This window comes from Grampus griseus (assembly GCF_964374135.1).
Source record: "Grampus griseus genome assembly, chromosome: 1".
NCBI lineage: Eukaryota > Metazoa > Chordata > Mammalia > Artiodactyla > Delphinidae > Grampus > Grampus griseus.
Genome location: NC_139017.1, coordinates 77,557,065 through 77,575,333, shown reverse-complemented (window position 1 = coordinate 77,575,333; position 18,269 = coordinate 77,557,065). Strand labels below are relative to the sequence as shown.

The following is an 18,269-nucleotide window of genomic DNA, read 5'->3' as shown; positions in this document are numbered from 1 at the left end:
ACAATGGTTTTTCTTTTTTCCCTCCATTTTTCATATGACACTTTTATTTCTTTTACATTCATGTGTTGACATGGCTTGCTTACCTTATAAATTCTGTCCAAGTTTCTGTAACCGTAGCCATGCCTGTAACAGAGCATCTGTCACTCTAAAATGGACAGGGAAGAAAATATTCTACTGGAGAAACACCATGGAATCCTCTGATTAAGAATTGATAGTTTGTAAGAGATTGGTAGCCATAAGCTTTCCTCTTAATGGAAAGCTTTTCAGTTTTAATAGGCTTTGGGTGGTACAGGGGTCATTTAAGAAAGGAGATTGGAAGTATAAGCAGAATCATCCGTTTTTTCTTAGTCTTCCAATGTTTAGTGACCCTTTCCTGCACAAAGCTCTGTAACATTGTAGAAGTAGAGAGGAGGGTAATCGAGCTGTAGAAATATCACCCCACCAAAGGCTAGCCTGTCATATGATTGCAAGGCATTTAAGAAGTGCCTTTCCTTATTTTTACTAATAGACCAATGACACTTTCTAAGTTTCCTATTAAGATTCAACCATGGGTGATATTTGGGTTCTAATGGCTCATAGTGATTACAGTAATTTATGGAAACTACTACTTCTGTCATTCTCCAACGAGAATAGGAATTTCCCTTGTTATCTTGAACAGTTGCTAAGTGTTAGAAATATTAAGGTAGTGGGGTGAATAATGAGAAACTCAACTTCCTACTGGACAATGAACAAAATACATAGATTGGGGGAGAAAGTGAGTGAATTGTAGTCCTGATTTGGATCTTGAAAAGATAGAGCAACTTGTGCTATAGCTACTTACCTTTGATATTGGTCCTTGGGAAACATTTTAGAAAATTAGGTGATTTAGTGGCACGAGAGAAATTAAAAGTTTGGTCTTGATAACGTAGATGTGACTAAAATCTGGTACTGACTTTCTGGTCTGTATAGCTGGAATGGGGCTTGCAAACAGTGCTAACTGGAGAGAGCTTGCTGGTCTAACAATTTTGTGTGGTAACTTGGCATCTTATTAGAGAACATGATTCTAATGAATTTTGTTCTGTATCCCACAGATAGATGATGCTTTGGCCACATCATTCATATAATCATATTTAGCATGCTATAATATGATTCCATGCTCTCTTCAGGGGCACAGACATTTTCTCTTACTGAATTATTCTACTTTTGCCAAGCATTTTTCAACCTTACAATAATTTTAGATAAAGCATTGTGTGCTTATAGAACCTTGTGCTTGAATAAAAAGTGTGAAAGAAAATGAAATGAAATTCTCACTCAGGCTATGCTTAATTGGAAGCATAGAACTTAAATTGAAAAAAATGCATATTGATGGATTTGGTCTTTCTCACATTTCCTTTTTGGTTGTAATGGTTGTAAGAGGTCAGGGTAGTTGAAGTCTATAGTTTTTAGAGCTAGAGAGTTGAAAAGGACCTCCAAAAAGATTTATTTAACGAGTGAAATGGAGTCCTTTTGACAGATATTTCCCCTAAACTCTTTTCTATTACAGGTTTAAACTATATCATTGAAGTCTGGTGATGGTTAGTGCCTAGTATAAATCGACATTTTTCTGGTGTTCTCTTTTTAGCTATTTAGCCAAGTTATAACTTTTTCTGAAAAGGCCTGATGGGACTATTTTAACATTGTCAACCTCTTACTTTGATGGGGTGTACTTCTATCCTTATCCCCCCTGACCCAACCCTCTCCCACACCCACCTCTCTTCATTCAGTTGTGGATGGTAGCAACATTTTTGGTTCCTCCTTCATATTTTTAAAAGATTTGTCTTGGTCATTATGTATAGTGAGAGATCTGTTAAAGATCAAGAAAATCTTGCCCTGGATAGGATATTAGATCCAAGCCACGAGTTTCCTTAGGAGGTTCTTTCGTTTATTCTACTTGCACAGATTATACATAAATGGCAGATATATATATATAAAAGACCTATCAGTTTTATGCTTACTTAGGCTTCTAATTCAGTGTCTGGTTGAGAGGTTTGGTTCATAGCTTCAAAACAGTTCAAGAAAGTTGATTTCAGTTCTCTCTGCTTCAGTCTTCTCGTTGGATCTAGAGTCTTCTGATTAGGGAAAGAAGGAATAGATCAGATTACACCCCAAATTGCTCCTTTCATTGAGGAATAAAGGTTGACTGACCTACCTAAAGTCACTTCCCTTTGGACTGTAAGCCCTAGAGGAAACTATAATACCTTTGCTTTCCTTGAGCTAGTATTGGAAGACTCTAGTTCCTGTTGTTAGGATAAAGTTACTGTTTTCTGGTTTCTTGGTCTTTTTATTTGAAGAAGTCACAGAGTCTTCATGTCCCTGAAAAACTCAAGTTGCCTCTTCAACTAGGGTCTCAGTAGTGATTCTAGAGGCCTGCAGGCAGTGTGCAGGGATATATGACAAACTTCCTAGGGAGTCGGGAAGGAATACAGTGACCCACACACTTTTAAAGTCCATTTTCCATCCTGCCTTACAGAAATGGCGCTAGAGGTGGGATAAATGAAGTTAGCTTTTTTTTTCAGATACTAACATCCTCTGAGATACAATCATATAGAGTATTTTCTCATTTCTCTTTGGGGTAGAGCTCAGAGAGCTTTTCTTCTCCCTTTGGTAGTATAGAACCATTTGTACTGTAGAAAGAATAGCTGGGAATATGGAGCCGCATATAAGGCAACTCAATTAAAAAACAGAAGGAATGAGTCAGTGGGACAGTACATCAGAGTGATTTCTGTGGGGTAATAGTTTCTGCATCTTAATGCTTTTTGGACTATGGATTTAAGCCACCCTCCCACTAGACTTTTGGAGCAATAACTTTTTTAAGCCTTTTTTATTATGATTGAAAGACTACCATGTTGCTTTTAAGTAGTTTGAGTATTGACAGAAGGTAAGTTCTCAACTTCTTTCTATGTAATCACTGAGCCAGGATGAATTTCCCAAAGAAATTTCCCAAATAAAGCAAATTTATAATTTGCTTCCAGCAAAGGATGGGAAGTGGAAGGGACACAAAACTGTAGAGCTGACAATACTAATTTTATCAGATTTCAAATAAGAATAATTAAACTTATAAAGTGACATACTAATTCTTTTTGCATTACTTTCCCTTTTTGTTGTTTAAAGTCAAATTCCAGAAATAAAAATCTTTATCATACTGTTTTCTTCTTGCTAAAGCTGGAAGGATAAAATAGAAAGTTCAACAACATCAGAAAATGTTTGATCTAAAGTAATATGAAGAGTAGGGTTGTTAATTAAGTACATGAACCAAATGGACTTCCTTGTTCCCTTTGAGAACTCATGATTGTCTAGGAAATGCATGTAGGTTTGTTTTTGGTATTTTACATGAGTATACAGTGCTTCCTTTTGCAATTATCAAAATCACTGCTCTGAAATACCAACCTGTCTCTCAATCTGTGAACTTTAGAGGCATGTATATATACAAGTATGTTTTATAAACCATGAATTTCTGTCTGTTTCCATGAAGTACTATCAGTTTGATAATAAAAGCAGGTTTACTTTTACCACTTAAAGTTTTGGCCTTAGGGCTGTTGAGAAAAGTTAGAGTGATTCATAACAATTTAAATGAAGAAGGAAGTGATGTGTTAAATAATCCAGTAACGTGGTGGTGCTAGATTATTTCTAGGACTATTTCGCCACCAAAACAAGCTGTAAATAATTCATTTCTTCATGGCACTGTGTTGTGTTAAATTGTGTTAACATTTGTGCTGAAATGGAGCATGTACTTTTTTATATATAAGTGTTAGAATTTCAGCTATAGTTGAGACACAGAAAATTGTCACTGATCCAATAAAATTATCAAAGGCCAAACAGTAACTATTTGGTTTCATTCTTAAAAGATTTATGAGAAAAGCAGAGAAAGCTCATATCTTTTTTTTTTTCCTTATAGGAGAATCAGTCTATTGATTATTGTACTAAAATTCCAAGTCAAATAAGGCTCAGGAAATTTAACTAAAGGATGAGGAAGAAACCTGAATTTTTCAACTCTCAAGGAAGTGAGACTAAAGAAACAGCGTTGTGCTTCCCCCAGAAATGTAAAATGGACTACTTTACCTTCAAAAAACATTTCTTGCTCTCCTTGCTGAAGGAGAGTAGTAGAAAGTGGGATGAAAATTTGAGGAGTCCATTGTTTTGGTGGGTGGTGCTGTCCCTGTGTATATTCCTGGAAAGGCCTGTTTCTTGTGTTCTTTGAGGAAAAAAGAGATCATAAGCAGGAAGAATTCCTTGACATTACAGACTTTTAAGTCACTGAAAACAGTTGCCTTCTGAATTGTAAGCTTGTAAGCTGGAAGGGTACCTAAGAGATACTGCAATTTAAAGACACTGATATACCATGAAGGGGCTTGACTGCAGACAACAGATTTCTAGCTACTTCAGTTCCAATATCAGAATCTGTCTAGTTAAAGAATTTTATTTCTTGGCAGAAGCTTATGGAAGATTATATGAAATCTTAAAGTTTTCTTATGGTCCAGAAGGGAATGGATGCAGGTAATACTGCAGTTTGATAGGAGACCTTTTTTCTTGGATCCTCTCATGTAGCATCATAATATTTAAGTCATCAATAGTTGGTTCATGACGTGAACAGGTGAGAGTTCTTGTAATGAGCACATGGCAGAGTGCCTAGGAGTGAAAGTGAGGTGAGCCCAGAGGACATAAGAGCCTGGCACTGAGGGAAAAACAGCCGGGCGCTCGTCACTGCAAACTTGTTCGTGCTGTAAAGTTTAGCTCTTTGAATCCTCTTTCAAAATTAGTCAAATAGGACTCCTATGTTCTGAGTAACTTTATGGGAGAATATTACTCCTTTTCTGTTGGTTGCGTATAAATGGCTTAAAAAGGAAACAATAATGATGGTAGAGTAGAATTTGGAGAATATGGTCTTGTTGCAGCCCAGTTGGGACTCATTACTGAGAATTAAAATAACACTTCATGACTTTCCCTCAAGGCTTATTTGTGCATGATGGAGTTTTAAGGCAGTTATTATTTAATGATGATGAATCCTATTTGTAAAACCTATTCAAAAGAGTTCATCTTAATCTACTGATAGATCTGTGTTTTTTCAACTGTCCTGCAAAGTAGGGAGAACATAAGAGTGTTACTTCAAACCTCCTGTTGGGGAAACATATTCAGCAGTGAAGAAGTACAGATAGACTCAGTTAAGATCATCCAGTAAAAACATTAGGTATAGAATTTTCTTCTGCTGAGTACTTTTAGGTTCTACGGTCTTTTTCTACCCTCAACTTTTCAGCCCATAGACCAGTTTACCAACAATAATTTAAAACAATAATAATAATGCAATATACTGAGTACACAGTATATGCCAACCACTATTCTAAGCCCTTCAAAAGCACCAAACCCTTGAAAGTTGACAGGTGTATGGAGTGGATATTACTATTAACCCTAATGAATAAGTGATGGAACTGAGTTACAGAAAGGTGGTGATTTGTCTAAAGTCATGTATCTAATGATGGGAGCAAAAATCTAACCTAGACAATCTGGCTCCAGAGTCCATGTTCTCAATAATTATGCCATCCTCAATTTAGAAAGCACAGAAGTATGAATTTTTGCCTCAATGATGAAAAAAAAAGACCTTGTTTTTACATACCACTTAAATTTTTGCCCAAGGATTTTATAGTGTTATAGAAGTTTATTTCTATACACTTTATAGAGTCAGGTAGTTGGTAGAAAATAATTTTCTAAATCTAAGAAAGGGAAGTTTTGGTACCATCTCCATTATGTGTAGTTCAGAGCCTAGAAACTTGGAAGAACCACAACTTGAGAAACTACCATCAAAGCCTCAAATAAAAGGTTTTAATAAAATTTCCAGTCTAACGTGTAAAACTTAATCCTGGAGATAAAACCTGGAGAAGCAAGTTAAATTTGAATAAACAGATTCTTAGCTTTCAGAAATTCTAAAGGTGGCAGACCATTTTATTTATTTATCAAACATAAGCACTCCATCAATATATAGTATCTTTAAATTAGAAATTTAAAGTACTATTCCAACTTAGTTCTGGAGACAGTGTTTTGTTGCTTTGTGAAAGCATAGAAAAGGGTATCATCCACAAAAGAGAAGTCCTTTATTGCCATTTTAAAAAAAAAAACAGAAATGGTAAAAACAGAAAGAGGAACGGCTAATATAAACTTATGGATAGGACCTTGTGTGGGATAACTTATTCCAATGTTTTCTATAATTTTTTTTTAACTTTACCCCTCAAACAAACACACACAAAAAAGGCTTTAGCATTTTAATTCAGATTGGTAAAGGGCTGAGCAACCCTTAAAGCTGCCCTGAAGGAAGTATGGCAGACTAAGCTAGATGAAAAAATGAATGAGGAAAACAAAACCCCTAGTAGTAGAATGTCAGGATGAAATGGGCATTTTTGCTTTGTCTCCACTTAACTCCTGATGAAGTCAAAATCATGGTATCCTGCCCCAGAGTGAATTAAAGAGAGAACATTATGTAGAGATGGAGATGTGGCATCAGAAAGGTTGACAAAGGTAAGTGGAGGGTAGAAAGGGTTAGACAAAAGCCTTCAAGGCCAGGGACAATCACTCTTTCTAATCCCCACTTACCCTACTTCTGGAACCTAGTACAGGAATCATCATGGGATGTGGGCCCAGAGTGGTATGGGGGTGAGGATCCTGACCTCATAGAGCTGAACCTTCTTCAACCACAGGATCATTCTCTAGTCCAACACTCAGAAGGGAGACAATGTGAAAAGTGTGTTTTCTTAATCTATCACTGAGTGGGACAATTCATTTTCTTTGCAGGGAGAGAAAAACGTTCTGATCTCTATTGCTGTATAGGGAAAGATTTTCCAAAATGAGCGTAATATGATAGGGATGTCCTCAAGTGAATTAGCATCCTGGGTTCAGTGAGTTTCCAAAACAGCCACAGCTTAGGAAGTGTGTTCATTCACCTCTACACAACCAGTGTTCTGAATAAGATGGTTCTAGGGCTGGTTTGAAAAAGTAAGTATTGGAAATCGCTACTATACGCAGCCTGCCAAGGATCTCTAAAGATGCTGAACGGTAAAGGTGCCTCCTTGTGAGTAGGGCTTTATCGAATAGGGTACTGCCTTAGTCCAAAGTTAACACAACATTCACAGTAAAGACCAGGGACTAAGTCAAAAGATTAAGCTGTTAGGACTTTAATGAGATTGGCCTGGGCCATTGCAAATCCCTGGTATAAACTTGCAGATGCCGAGAGATGGAACGTAAGTGTGAACTGGCCCTGTTCACCTTACCTGTTGAGGGTAGTGAATGCTCATTATTCATGCAGAGCCTTTCATTCACAGACGTCTGAGCTCAAGAGCAGGTTCTTTGCTCTTGGAGGAAGAGACAAAGATCTGATTTGTCACCAGAGGGAACAGCGAGTTGCCTCTGCCTGAAAGCCCAGAGACATGCCATCTCCGCACAGCTCTTACCCAGAAGTAGCTACGTAACCTAGGTCAAGCCACCTAATCTCTTTGAGGCCCAGGTTTCCCAACGGTCATAAGAGGAGTTTTAACAGGTTGGTTGCCGAGGCCAGGGTCAGAACTAGATCTCAAAATTCTCTAACTTGGGCAGATTCTGTAAGACCCGGAGAGTGTCACGGTAGATTTTCTTTGGTTTCCAAATGAATTAACCACTATAAATTCCTACACTTTCAGAAGAAATCAGTAATGTGGGCCACAGGTGTCAATCTAAAATTTGATGAATGGCCTTATTTTAACAGATGTGGAGAAGAAGAAATGCCCTAGATTTGTGCTGTCTGATATGGTAGCCACCAGCCATGTGTGGCTATTTGAATTAAATTAATTTAAATTAAATTAAAAAATCAGTTCCTCAGTCATGCTAGCCACATTTCAAGTCCTCAGTAGTCACATGTGACTACTGCCTACTGAATTCAACAGCAGAGACATGAAATCACAGAAAGTTCTATTGGTCAGCACTGCCCTAGACCTTTACCCGGACCATAAACTGCAACTACTTGTTCCTTAGTGCAGGCATAGATGTTTGCACCCCAGGGTGACTGTGTTCATCTTTGGGGAATGGAAGAACGGATTAAATTCCATTTGGACAAAGCAGTGCAGGAAACCCTTCAGGCACAGGATGTTGGCATTGGACAAGAGTTTGAGGGAGGTGGGAGGAGGGGAGGTTAGAGGAAGGGGTTAGGAAACAGCTGAACTGTTCTCTGCCACGGGGCTGGACTAGACCTGAGCTTCTGTAGGACACAGGACCCTTAGAGGAGGGTTCCTCAGCGAGATTATCACCCCACTCATGACTGATCCCAGCAATGGAAAAGTGTGAGAGGAGCCAGGCTGCCCTAATCCCAAGGAAATCAGGAACCCTCTCAGCACTCGATGGTGGGAAAAAGTTGTCACGTTGGGCCCATGTCACAACAGGGAAAGTTATTACATAGACAGTCAGTGGCTGGAGGAGAATAATTCTGGCTTTCTGGAAATAAGTGAGGGGGGTAACCACTCTATCTAACAGTCTGCTTCTTAAGTACAGGTCTGTGCAGTCAAGCCAGCTTATGTTTTGAGGTTTAAGCTTGAGCGTTAGCAAGAAGGTATCAGTGATACGGTGAAGAAGCTTTTCTACAGAGTTGGTACATTGATGCTGCTTTGCGTGTCAGCCCTGCTGGCTAGGGGGCCATCCATGTGGGGAAGGGAAGAAATCAGAGGCGGATGGCAAAAAGAGTGTAATTTTAGCTGCTGTCTGGAAGGCACGTGTGAAGGGAGTCACCTTTGTCTTCTGGACCTACTTCTAGGTGCAGCTGCAGGGGACGACACAGAGGATGCGAGCACGGAGTTCACCGACAGTATTGAGGAGGAGGCTGCACACAACAGCCACCAGCAAGTAAGTCCAAGTCAGGTACTGGGGCCCCAGGGTGCAGAGCTCGTAGCCCTTTGCGGACTGTGGTCTCCTGCAGCCCTTGTGGGCCTGGAGTGAGAAGCTATCTTTTTAGATAAACCACTTCCCAGTCTTCTTCCTGCCCTCCCAGCCACCTTGCCAACCCCTATCCTCACTCCATTTTTCTTTCCAATCCACCCTTTTTACTCCTTGTGTTCCTGCTCCCTGCCCCCTCCTACCCTCCTTTGCTCCTATGTACCGTCTATAGCTATAACTTCAGAAGAATTTTTACTTACAACAAGACCTGAACACTTACACTCTTGGGCTTTTGTAACTGAAACACATCACAGAAGACAGGGAGTCATCGAAGGGCTGCTTGGGGAGGTGGCAGGCCTAGGACCTGCTTCAGGAGAGTGTTTTCTGAGGAACTCCAAGAGGAACGGAATGCTTCCAAAGCAGGGATCATTCTCAGTGAAGTCTCACTATATAAAAGAGAACCTTGTTGGGCAACCTGACAATCTACCCAGGTTGTGACACGTCAATGACCAGCAGATGACACTTCAAGAGCAAGCCCCTGTCAAACCTCAGAACTTGGTACCCAAGGCTAAAACATTGTTCCCACCAACCAGCATTGGAAGGTGTAACCAGCATTTTCTCAAGCTCAAGAGCAGAATGTCCTAGACCTCAGAGATTAAGTCACCAATAGTGATCCCATAGCACCCACTGGAACGCCTATGTGTCTTCACCTTGCCCAGTGACATTTAGCAATCACATGTCCTGGATGGACCAGGCCTGCGACTCTCTGAGGTTTTTTTTGTTTGTTTCGTTTTGTTTTGCCATACACGGGCCTCTCACTGCTGTGGCCTCTCCCGTTGCGGAGCACAGGCTCCGGACACGCAGGCTCAGCGGCCATGGCTCACGGGCCTAGCCGCTCCGCGGCATGTGGGATCTTCCCGGACCGGGGCACGAACCCGTGTCCCCTGCATCGGCAGGGGGACTCTCAACCACTGCGCCACCAAGGAAGCCCGACTCTCTGAGTTTTTAAGGGGAAAGTGGATCATTGGTATCTGTCCTTCTGCAGAAGCAGCTGGCTGGGCTTTTCCAGTGATAGGCTCCTTGGAGCTATTAGGGAAACTATAGGGGACATGAGGCTTTCTGGGTCTGCCTCTTCATCTCCTGCATAAGAAAAAGAGGCGACGTCTAATAAACCAACAGAAAGACCCAAGTGAGCAGTCCCCAAATCTCACAGGATTTGGCACAGTCTTTGACTCTTGAGGACACAAGCAATTGTCTGGAATACCTCACATCCTCAGCACAGTTTCTTTACCTTCTACCAAGATTCCCTTTTTGCTGCTCTAGACACACCTGGCCCTAACTTCTCCCTTGAGTTCCTGCATGAACTCCACTTCTCCTTTTGCTTGGACAGCTTATTCTGAGTCCTCCTAACCGGTGCTTGTAACTTTAATTATGTACACCACTGCCCCTCTGGACAGATCCCTTACCTCTCACTCCCTGATTTCACTGAGGATCTTGGGTGAGAGAGAAGGATCTGCAGGATGAGAAAATATCCACTCTAACACAGAGCTAGATTGGGATGTCAGCAGGTCACTGATGGTTATTGCTACTCTGGGTCAGGGTTAACTTCAGAATAAGTGAACAGGAGACACGGATATGGAGAGAACCAGATTCCGACTGATGTGGTGGTCCAAACTATGCCTGATAGCACGAGTTCTTCACTCTGCTTCTCAGTTATAGGGAAACTGGTTTGTAAAGTCACTTCTTCCTCAACCTTCTTTTCTATAGCCGAGCGTGGAGAAAATGATCAGACAACATTTTGAGGTCAGTCCAAGCCTGGAATAAACCTTTACATTGGGGCATTTGTACTTCCCTTGCAATGTCTTCCCTATCACCTGGCATAGGAGATACTTAATAAGTTAGACAAGTATTTACCTGTTGGATGAAAAATATCTTGGGTAAGCACTGTTTTTCTCTGTATCCCCTTTCCTTGAAAAATCAATCTTCAGTTTTGGGGAAGGAGGTGTGTGAAATCATTGTAAACTTACTTCAACTTTTCTGAGGTTTGTTGGTGTGACTCTCCTGCTACCAATTAAATAAAGCTTGTTTTGTCATAACTGTTTTGTGTCCAGATTCTCAAAAATGTGTTTGCTTGTTTCCCGGGAACTGGTCCCTTAAGATTGAGCTCTGAGCTTCTCCTAGTTGTGTCCTTGGGAGGTAGACCTTATCCTCAACACCAAGCTCCCTTCCCACTTCAAGCATACGCACACTTCCCCTAACAAACACATCCAACTTTGCCTCTTAAGACAAGAACCACCTTTTGGCCAAAGCAGATTGCTTCATCTTTAATTTTGGACTCACCCTCCTCAGGAAGTGCCAGGCCTGGCCGTGATGGTAATTGTCCTCAGATAACCTCTCACACAATTCCATTCCCAATCAAATGTAAGATCTGTAACAAATACCTAGGAAGTTAGTTCCTGTGAAAGAAACTAGAGTAATCAATCATTGCCTTTCTTCGTTCGAATTTTTGCAATGGAGAAAAGTTAATCAACAAGCAAAACCGCAAAGGAGCGTCAGTGATGAACTTGAAAAAAGATCATTTTTAATACCCTAATGCTGTCTGAGAAATGAATTACACCGTGGGAGGTATGAAGGAATAGGGCTAAAACAAAACCACTCTATTCAAATAAGAGATCAGATCTGCACATTGATTTCCATGGGGCAAATGAAAAACCAGCACACATGGAAGTTGAATTATACCGTGGAAGCAATAGAATAGATGAATTAGGAGATGTGAAGAATAACAACAGCAACAACTACCTATAAGAGACGTAATTAACAATAGAACTAAAGGATTCATACTACCACCACACACACTGGAAGCCCTGGGGTTTTACTTCAGGAAAAACAATAGAAATACTAGCTTTCCATAGATGTTAAAGAAAAAAATAAAGAGGTTAGATCCTGAGTCACTTTTCATGCATTTACATTTAAATTTTACAGACAAGGCAGCTAAAGGAAACTCCCTTGGACATGGAAATATGAAAAGGCAAATTAGCCTGGGAACAAATCAGACCTCTATTTTCTCATTTAAAAGTAAGAAATCAGACCAGATGAACCTTAAGGTCCCTTCTGGTATTAACATTCCATGGGTCTTATTTTTTCTTTTTAAAGAAAGTAGGTATATTTAAATCAATAGAAGATAACATACATCTAGAAGGCACTTTAAAAATAGATGGTATCATTAAAGTTAGACATTTTTAAGCAGAAGGAACCCTGAAGGTTTAGAAAAGAATAAATGTGTCCATATTCAAAGCTGATGACATTGTTTAGTTAGTTGCAAAGAGTTTATTTAGAAAGGTAATGTCACATAATTTAAATGAAGGGTGAGGTCATAAACTTTCAAAAGTGGTTTTATCCAGTCCCCCTTCCTTTATTTTGACCCAAGTGCTTCGTGGCACATGTGGGGATGGCCACCAGTCCAACTAAGCCTGGCAGTAGAACCATAGAAACACATTCCCAGGAGCCTCTCAATCTCAGGCTTACAACCCCAGGTGGGATGGGATGCCTAGGAAATGAGCACCTGTGTGAGGCATCTCTTCCTTCTTTGACGTGGGTGCATATCTCGCACATCTCTTTACAACCTCAACTGCTATGCTACTAAATGCTTTTACACATACGTGCCATATGAATCAACCCCAGGACATACCTGAAACCTAGACTTTATCATGCTGTTACGAGGTCCAAAGCAACAGTCAATGGCTTTGTGCCAAGCCGAGCAGCTGTTAATCATTGATCCATTTAAGCTCCTCTGAGCCCTGTTCTGTCCAATATATCAATATTTCTGACCTAACTGAAGCAATAAAGCACATAATTAATTCTACAAATCATCCCTAATCAAGTGGCCGCTACATGATTTATGGAGATGCACATAAATATTTTGATGACTTTGATGATTGTGAAATGATTCTGTATAGCCGGAATGAATTTGTGACAGGAACAAGTCATTATATTTATAGAGATAAAAGAAAACAATATGACCCAGAAATAGCTGTGGGGAGAGTTGGAAAATTGGGAGGTCAAAATTGACCTGAAGTTAAGTAAAACCCCAAAATGCTGCCACTGAAAGGAAAAATAAGCCAATATGACATTGGGATATAAGATTAATATTCAACAGACAGGCAAGAAATTCACATACTAAAATGATTAGTCATACACTAAGTAGATTATCATACTCATGTTTTGGTTTCTACACTTTTATTTTTTTTTTATTTTTTTTTTTTAAACATCTTTATTGGAGCATAATTGCTTTACAATGGTATGTTAGTTTCAGCTTCACAACAAAATGAATCAGTTATATATATACATATGTTCCCATATCTCTTCCCGCTTGCGTCACCCTCCCTCCCACCCTCCCTATCCCACCCCTCCAGGCGGTCACACAGCACCGAGCTGATCTCCCTGTGCTATGCGGCTGCTTCCCACTAGCTATCTACCTTACGTTTGGTAGTGTATACATGTCCATGCCTCTTTATTGCTTTGTCACCGTTTACCCTTCCCCCTCCCCATAGCCTCAAGTCCATTCTCTAGTAAGTCTGTGTCTTTATTCCTGTTTCACCCCTAGGTTTTTCATGACATTTTTTTTTTCTTAAATTCCATATATATGTGTTAGCATACGGGTCTCTTGTAGACAGCAAATATATGGGTCTTGTTTTTGTATCCATTCAGCCAATCTGTGTCTTTTGGTGGGAGCATTTAGTCCATTTACATTTAAGGTAATTATCGATATGTGTGTTCCCATTCCCATTTTCTTAATTGTTTTGGGTTTGTTATTGTAGGTCTTTTCCTTCTTTTGTGTTTCTTGCCTAGAGAAGTTCCTTTAGCAGTTGTTGTAGAGCTGGTTTGGTGGTGCTGAACTCTCTCAGCTTTTGCTTGTCTCTAAAGGTTTTAATTTCTCCATCAAATCTGAATGAGATCCTTGCTGGGTAGAGTAATCTTGGTTGCAGGTTTTTCTCCTTCAACACTTTCAATATGTCCTGCCACTCCCTTCTGGCTTGCAGAGTTTCTGCTGAAAGATCAGCTGTTAACCTTATGGGGATTCCCTTGTGTGTTATTTGTTGTTTTTCCCTTGCTGCTTTTAATATGTTTTCTTTGTATTTAATTTTTGACAGTTTGATTAATATGTGTCTTGGCGTATTTCTCCTTGGATTTATCCTGTATGGGACTCTCTGTGCTTCCTGGACTTGATTAACTATTTCCTTTCCCATATTAGGGAAGTTTTCAACTATAATCTCTTCAAATATTTTCTCAGTCCCTTTCTTTTTCTCTTCTTCTTCTGGAACCCCTATAATTCGAATGTTGGTACGTTTAATGTTGTCCCAGAGGTCTCTGAGACTGTCCTCAGTTCTTTTCATTCTTTTTTCTTTATTCTGCTCTGCAGTAGTTATTTCCACTATTTTATCTTCCAGGTCACTTATCCGTTCTTCTGCCTCAGTTATTCTGCTATTGATCCCATCTAGAGTACTTTTAATTTCATTTATTGTGTTGTTCATCGTTGCTTGTTTCATCTTTAGGTCTTCTAGGTCCTTGTTAACTGATTCTTGCATTTTGTCCATTCTATTGTCCATTCTATCTCCAAGATTTCGGATCAACCTTACTATCATTATTTTGAATTCTTTTTCAGGTAGACTGCCTATTTCCTCTTCATTTGTTAGGTCTGATGGGTTTTTATCTTGCTCCTTCATCTGCGGTGTGTTTTTCTGTCTTTTCATTTTGCTTATCTTACTGTGTTTGGGGTCTCCTTTTTTGCAGGCTGAAGGTTCGTAGTTCCTGTTGTTTTTTGTGTCTGTCCCCAGTGGCTAAGGTTGGTTCAGTGGGTTGTGTAGGCTTCCTGGTGGAGGGTACTAGTGCCTGTGTTCTGGTGGATGAGGCTAGATCTTGTCTTTCTGGTGGGCAGGTCCACGTCTGGTGGTGTGTTTTGGGGTGTCTGTAGACTTATTATGATTTTGGGCCACCTCTCTGCTAATGGGTGGGGTTGTGTTCCTGTCTTGCTAGTTGTTTGGCATAGGATGTCCAGCACTGTAGCTTGCTGGTCGTTGAGTGAAGCTGGGTGCTGGCGTTGAGATGGAGATCTCTCGGAAATTTTTGCTGTTTGATATTATGTGCAGCTGGGAGGTCTCTTGTGGATCAGTGTCCTGAAGTTGGCTCTCCCACCTCAGAGGCACAGCACTGACTCCTGGCTGCAGCACCAAGAGCCTTTCATCCACAGGGCTCCTTAATTTGGGATGACTGGTTGTCTATTCAGGTATTCCACAGATGCAGGGTACATCAAGTTGATTGTGGAGCTTTAATCCGCTGCTTCTGATGCTGCTGGGAGAGATTTCCCTTTCTCTTCTTTGTTCTCACAGCTCCCAGGGGCTCAGCTTTGGATTTAGCCCCGCCTGTGCGTGTAGGTCGCCGGAGGGCGTCTGTTCTTTGCTCAGACAGGACGGGGTTAAAGGAGCCGCTGATTCAGAGGCTCTGGGTCACTCAGGCCCGGGGGTAGGGAGGGGCACGGAGTGTGGGGCGGGCCTGCGGCGGCAGAGGCCGGCGAGAAGTTGCAGCCTGAGGCGCGCCTGTGCGTTCTCCCGGGGGAGTTGTCCCTGGATCCCGGGACCCTGGCAGTGGCGGGCTGCACAGGCTCCCCGGAAGGGCGTGTGGCTAGTGACCTGTGTTCGCACACAGGCCTCCTGGTGGCGGCAGCAGCGGCCCTAGCGTCTCATGTCTGTCTCTGGGCTCCGCACTTTTAGCCGCGGCTCGCGCCCGTCCCTGGAGCTCTCTCAAGCAGCGTTCTTAATCCCCTCTCCTCGTGCACCAGGAAACAAAGAGGGACGTAAAAGTCTCTTGCCTCTTCGGCAGTTCCAGACTTCTCCCCGGACTCTCTCCCGGCCAGTCGCGGTGCACTAACGCCCTGCAGGCTGTGTTCACGCCGCCAACCTCAGTCCTCTCCCGGCGCTCCGACAAAAGCCGGAGCCTCAGCTCCCAGTCCCGCCCGCCCCGGCGGGCGAGCAGACAAGCCTCTCGGCTGGCGAGTTCCGGTCGGTCCGATCCTCTGCGCTGGAATCTGTCCGCTTTGTCCTCCGCACCCCTGTTGCTGTGGTCTCCTCCGCGGCTCCCAAGCTCCCCCACTCCGCCTCCCGAAGCCTCCACCCGCGAAGGGGCTTCCTAGTGTGTGGACACTTTTCCTCCTTCACAGCTCTCTCCCGCTGGTGCAGGACCCGTCCCTATCCTTTTGTCTCTGTTTAGTTTTTTCTTTTGCCCTACCCAGGTACGTGGGGGGTTTCTTGCCTTTTGGGAGGTCTGAGGTCTTCTGCCAGCGTTCAGTAGATGCTCTGTAGGAGTTGTTCCATGCGTAGATGTATTTCTGGTGTATCTGTGGGGAGGAACGTGATCTCCGCGTCTTACTCTTCCGCCATCTTCCCGGAAGTCTCCGGTTTCTACACTTTTAAAAGCATGGGAAAAGCTGGAGAGGAGCCCAAGACGAACAATAAAATTTTAAAGTTAAAAAATTAATTTAAAAAATTATTTATTTTTATTTTTGGCTGCATTGAGTCTTCGTTGCTGTGCGTGGGCTTCTCATTGCGGTGGCTTCTCTTGTTGCAGAGTGTGGGCTCTAGGTGTGCTGGCTTCAGTAGTTGTGGCACATGGGCTCAGTAGTTGTGGCTCACGGGCTCTAGAGCGCAGGCTCAGTAGCTCTGGCACATGGGCTTAGCTGCTCTGTGACATGTGGGATCTTCCCAGACCAGGGCTTGAACCCATGTCCCCTGCATTGGCAGGCAGATTCTTAACCACTGTGCCACCAGGGAGGCCCTAAAATATTATCTGAGGAAAAACTATACAATCTGCTCTAGTTGAACATTAAGGAGTAACTTCAAGAGTATCCTCAAAAAACAAAGGTGATGGGAAATTGCTTCTGCTTGTTTTCTTCTCACGCGCTTAGATTTGTAGAGAGAGTTTGGCTGGCAACATCAGCATAGGGTGATCACCAACAAGGGAAATTGGTTGCTAGGCAGGTGGCCTCTCTTTAACTTCTCAGCAATTGTAGAGTGTGATTCTCCTGTTGCCAATGAAATTAAGGTTGCTTTGTCTTAACTGTAGCTCCGCCTATACCCTAATTCTCTGACTCTGACTCCTGATTCCTGAGTGCCCAGATCCTTCCTCGTAATCATCCTTTTTGGAGTCTGAGTTACAGCCTCAGGCTTTGAGCTTTGGTATCTTAGCCATGATCTTTGCCGTCAAGGACTCAGGTGTTGAGCTGATGAAGCTTCCCGACTGTGAGAAGACTCCCGGAGAACTCTGTCCCCTCAGAAAGAGAAGGATCACAGCATCCACACTCTCCAGTCCTGTTTAAACCTCATTTGTTTGCTTTTGTTTTAAGTTTGTTGTGTGCTTGTGTTTTTTTCCTCACCCACCTCTGCCCATGGCAACAATTCTCCCTGCTTGTGGGGTATGTCCTCTCACCCAAACCAGTCTCCAGGGCCCTTATGGCTGAGGAGTCCTAGAGGGGGAGCTCCTTTTAGGTCTGCCTGTTTTGGTCCCCTAGAAGGCTGCCTTTGTGATCTGATGTTCCTCATAGATCCTCTTCAATGCACTAACTTCTTTAAACCATGATTTTCTTTCAGCTCATCAAGGTAGCTTTGGAGAAAAGCCTGGCAGCTGTGGAGACCCAGAACGTATCTCTTGCCCCTCCATCCACGACAGGAGAGGACAGTGACAGGGGTCTTCAGGAGGAGATGCTCCACCTGAGGGCTGAGATTCATCAGCTCTTAGAGGAGAAGAGGAAAGCTGAGGGGGAACTGAAGGAGCTAAAGGCTCAAATCGAGGAAGCAGGATTCTCCTCTGTGGCCCACATCAGGTAGGATGTGCACCAGAGAAGGGGAGCCTGCTGACGGAGAGGCTACCATAGCCAAGGGACTCACCTTGCTGCTGCCAAGGCATTTGTGCTGCCGTGGGGCTTTTTGATCCACATCCCGTGCTCCGTGCATTAATTGTTCTACAGATTCTTAGAAAAGTTAATCATATTGGATAATGGGGATTATCAATAATTACCATTCAAACTATTAAAATAAATCTGGTCGTAATTCAGTATAATAATGTCCATTATTAGCTATACATATATGACTGTCATGAGTGGAAATCTCCTAGTTGAATTCTTTTGAATTGACTGTGACATGTGAGGAATCTTCTGCTACCCAAGATGCTTCACTGCTATATGCAGAACCAGAATAGTCCATGAGGAGAAGGATTTATACAGAGGCCCTTCCACCTCCACTCAGCTCTCTCTCAGTAGCACAAATCCTTAAATCACAGAATAGCAATTTTAATAATCTCTGCTGTTTTATTTACTTTGCAAA

The 18,269-nt window shown here is 42.1% G+C and overlaps 1 protein-coding gene across 1 annotated transcript in view; it reads left to right on the top strand.

Moving 5' to 3' along the window:
• The window catches only part of LOC309819547 (myomegalin), a 149,148-nt gene that overhangs the window by 83,554 nt on the left and 47,325 nt on the right, over positions 1–18,269 (top strand). Inside the window, 2 exon segments of the mRNA XM_082649800.1 lie at positions 8,780–8,868; positions 17,538–17,770. Of these exon segments, the coding sequence (XP_082505926.1) occupies positions 8,780–8,868; positions 17,538–17,770 (322 nt within the window).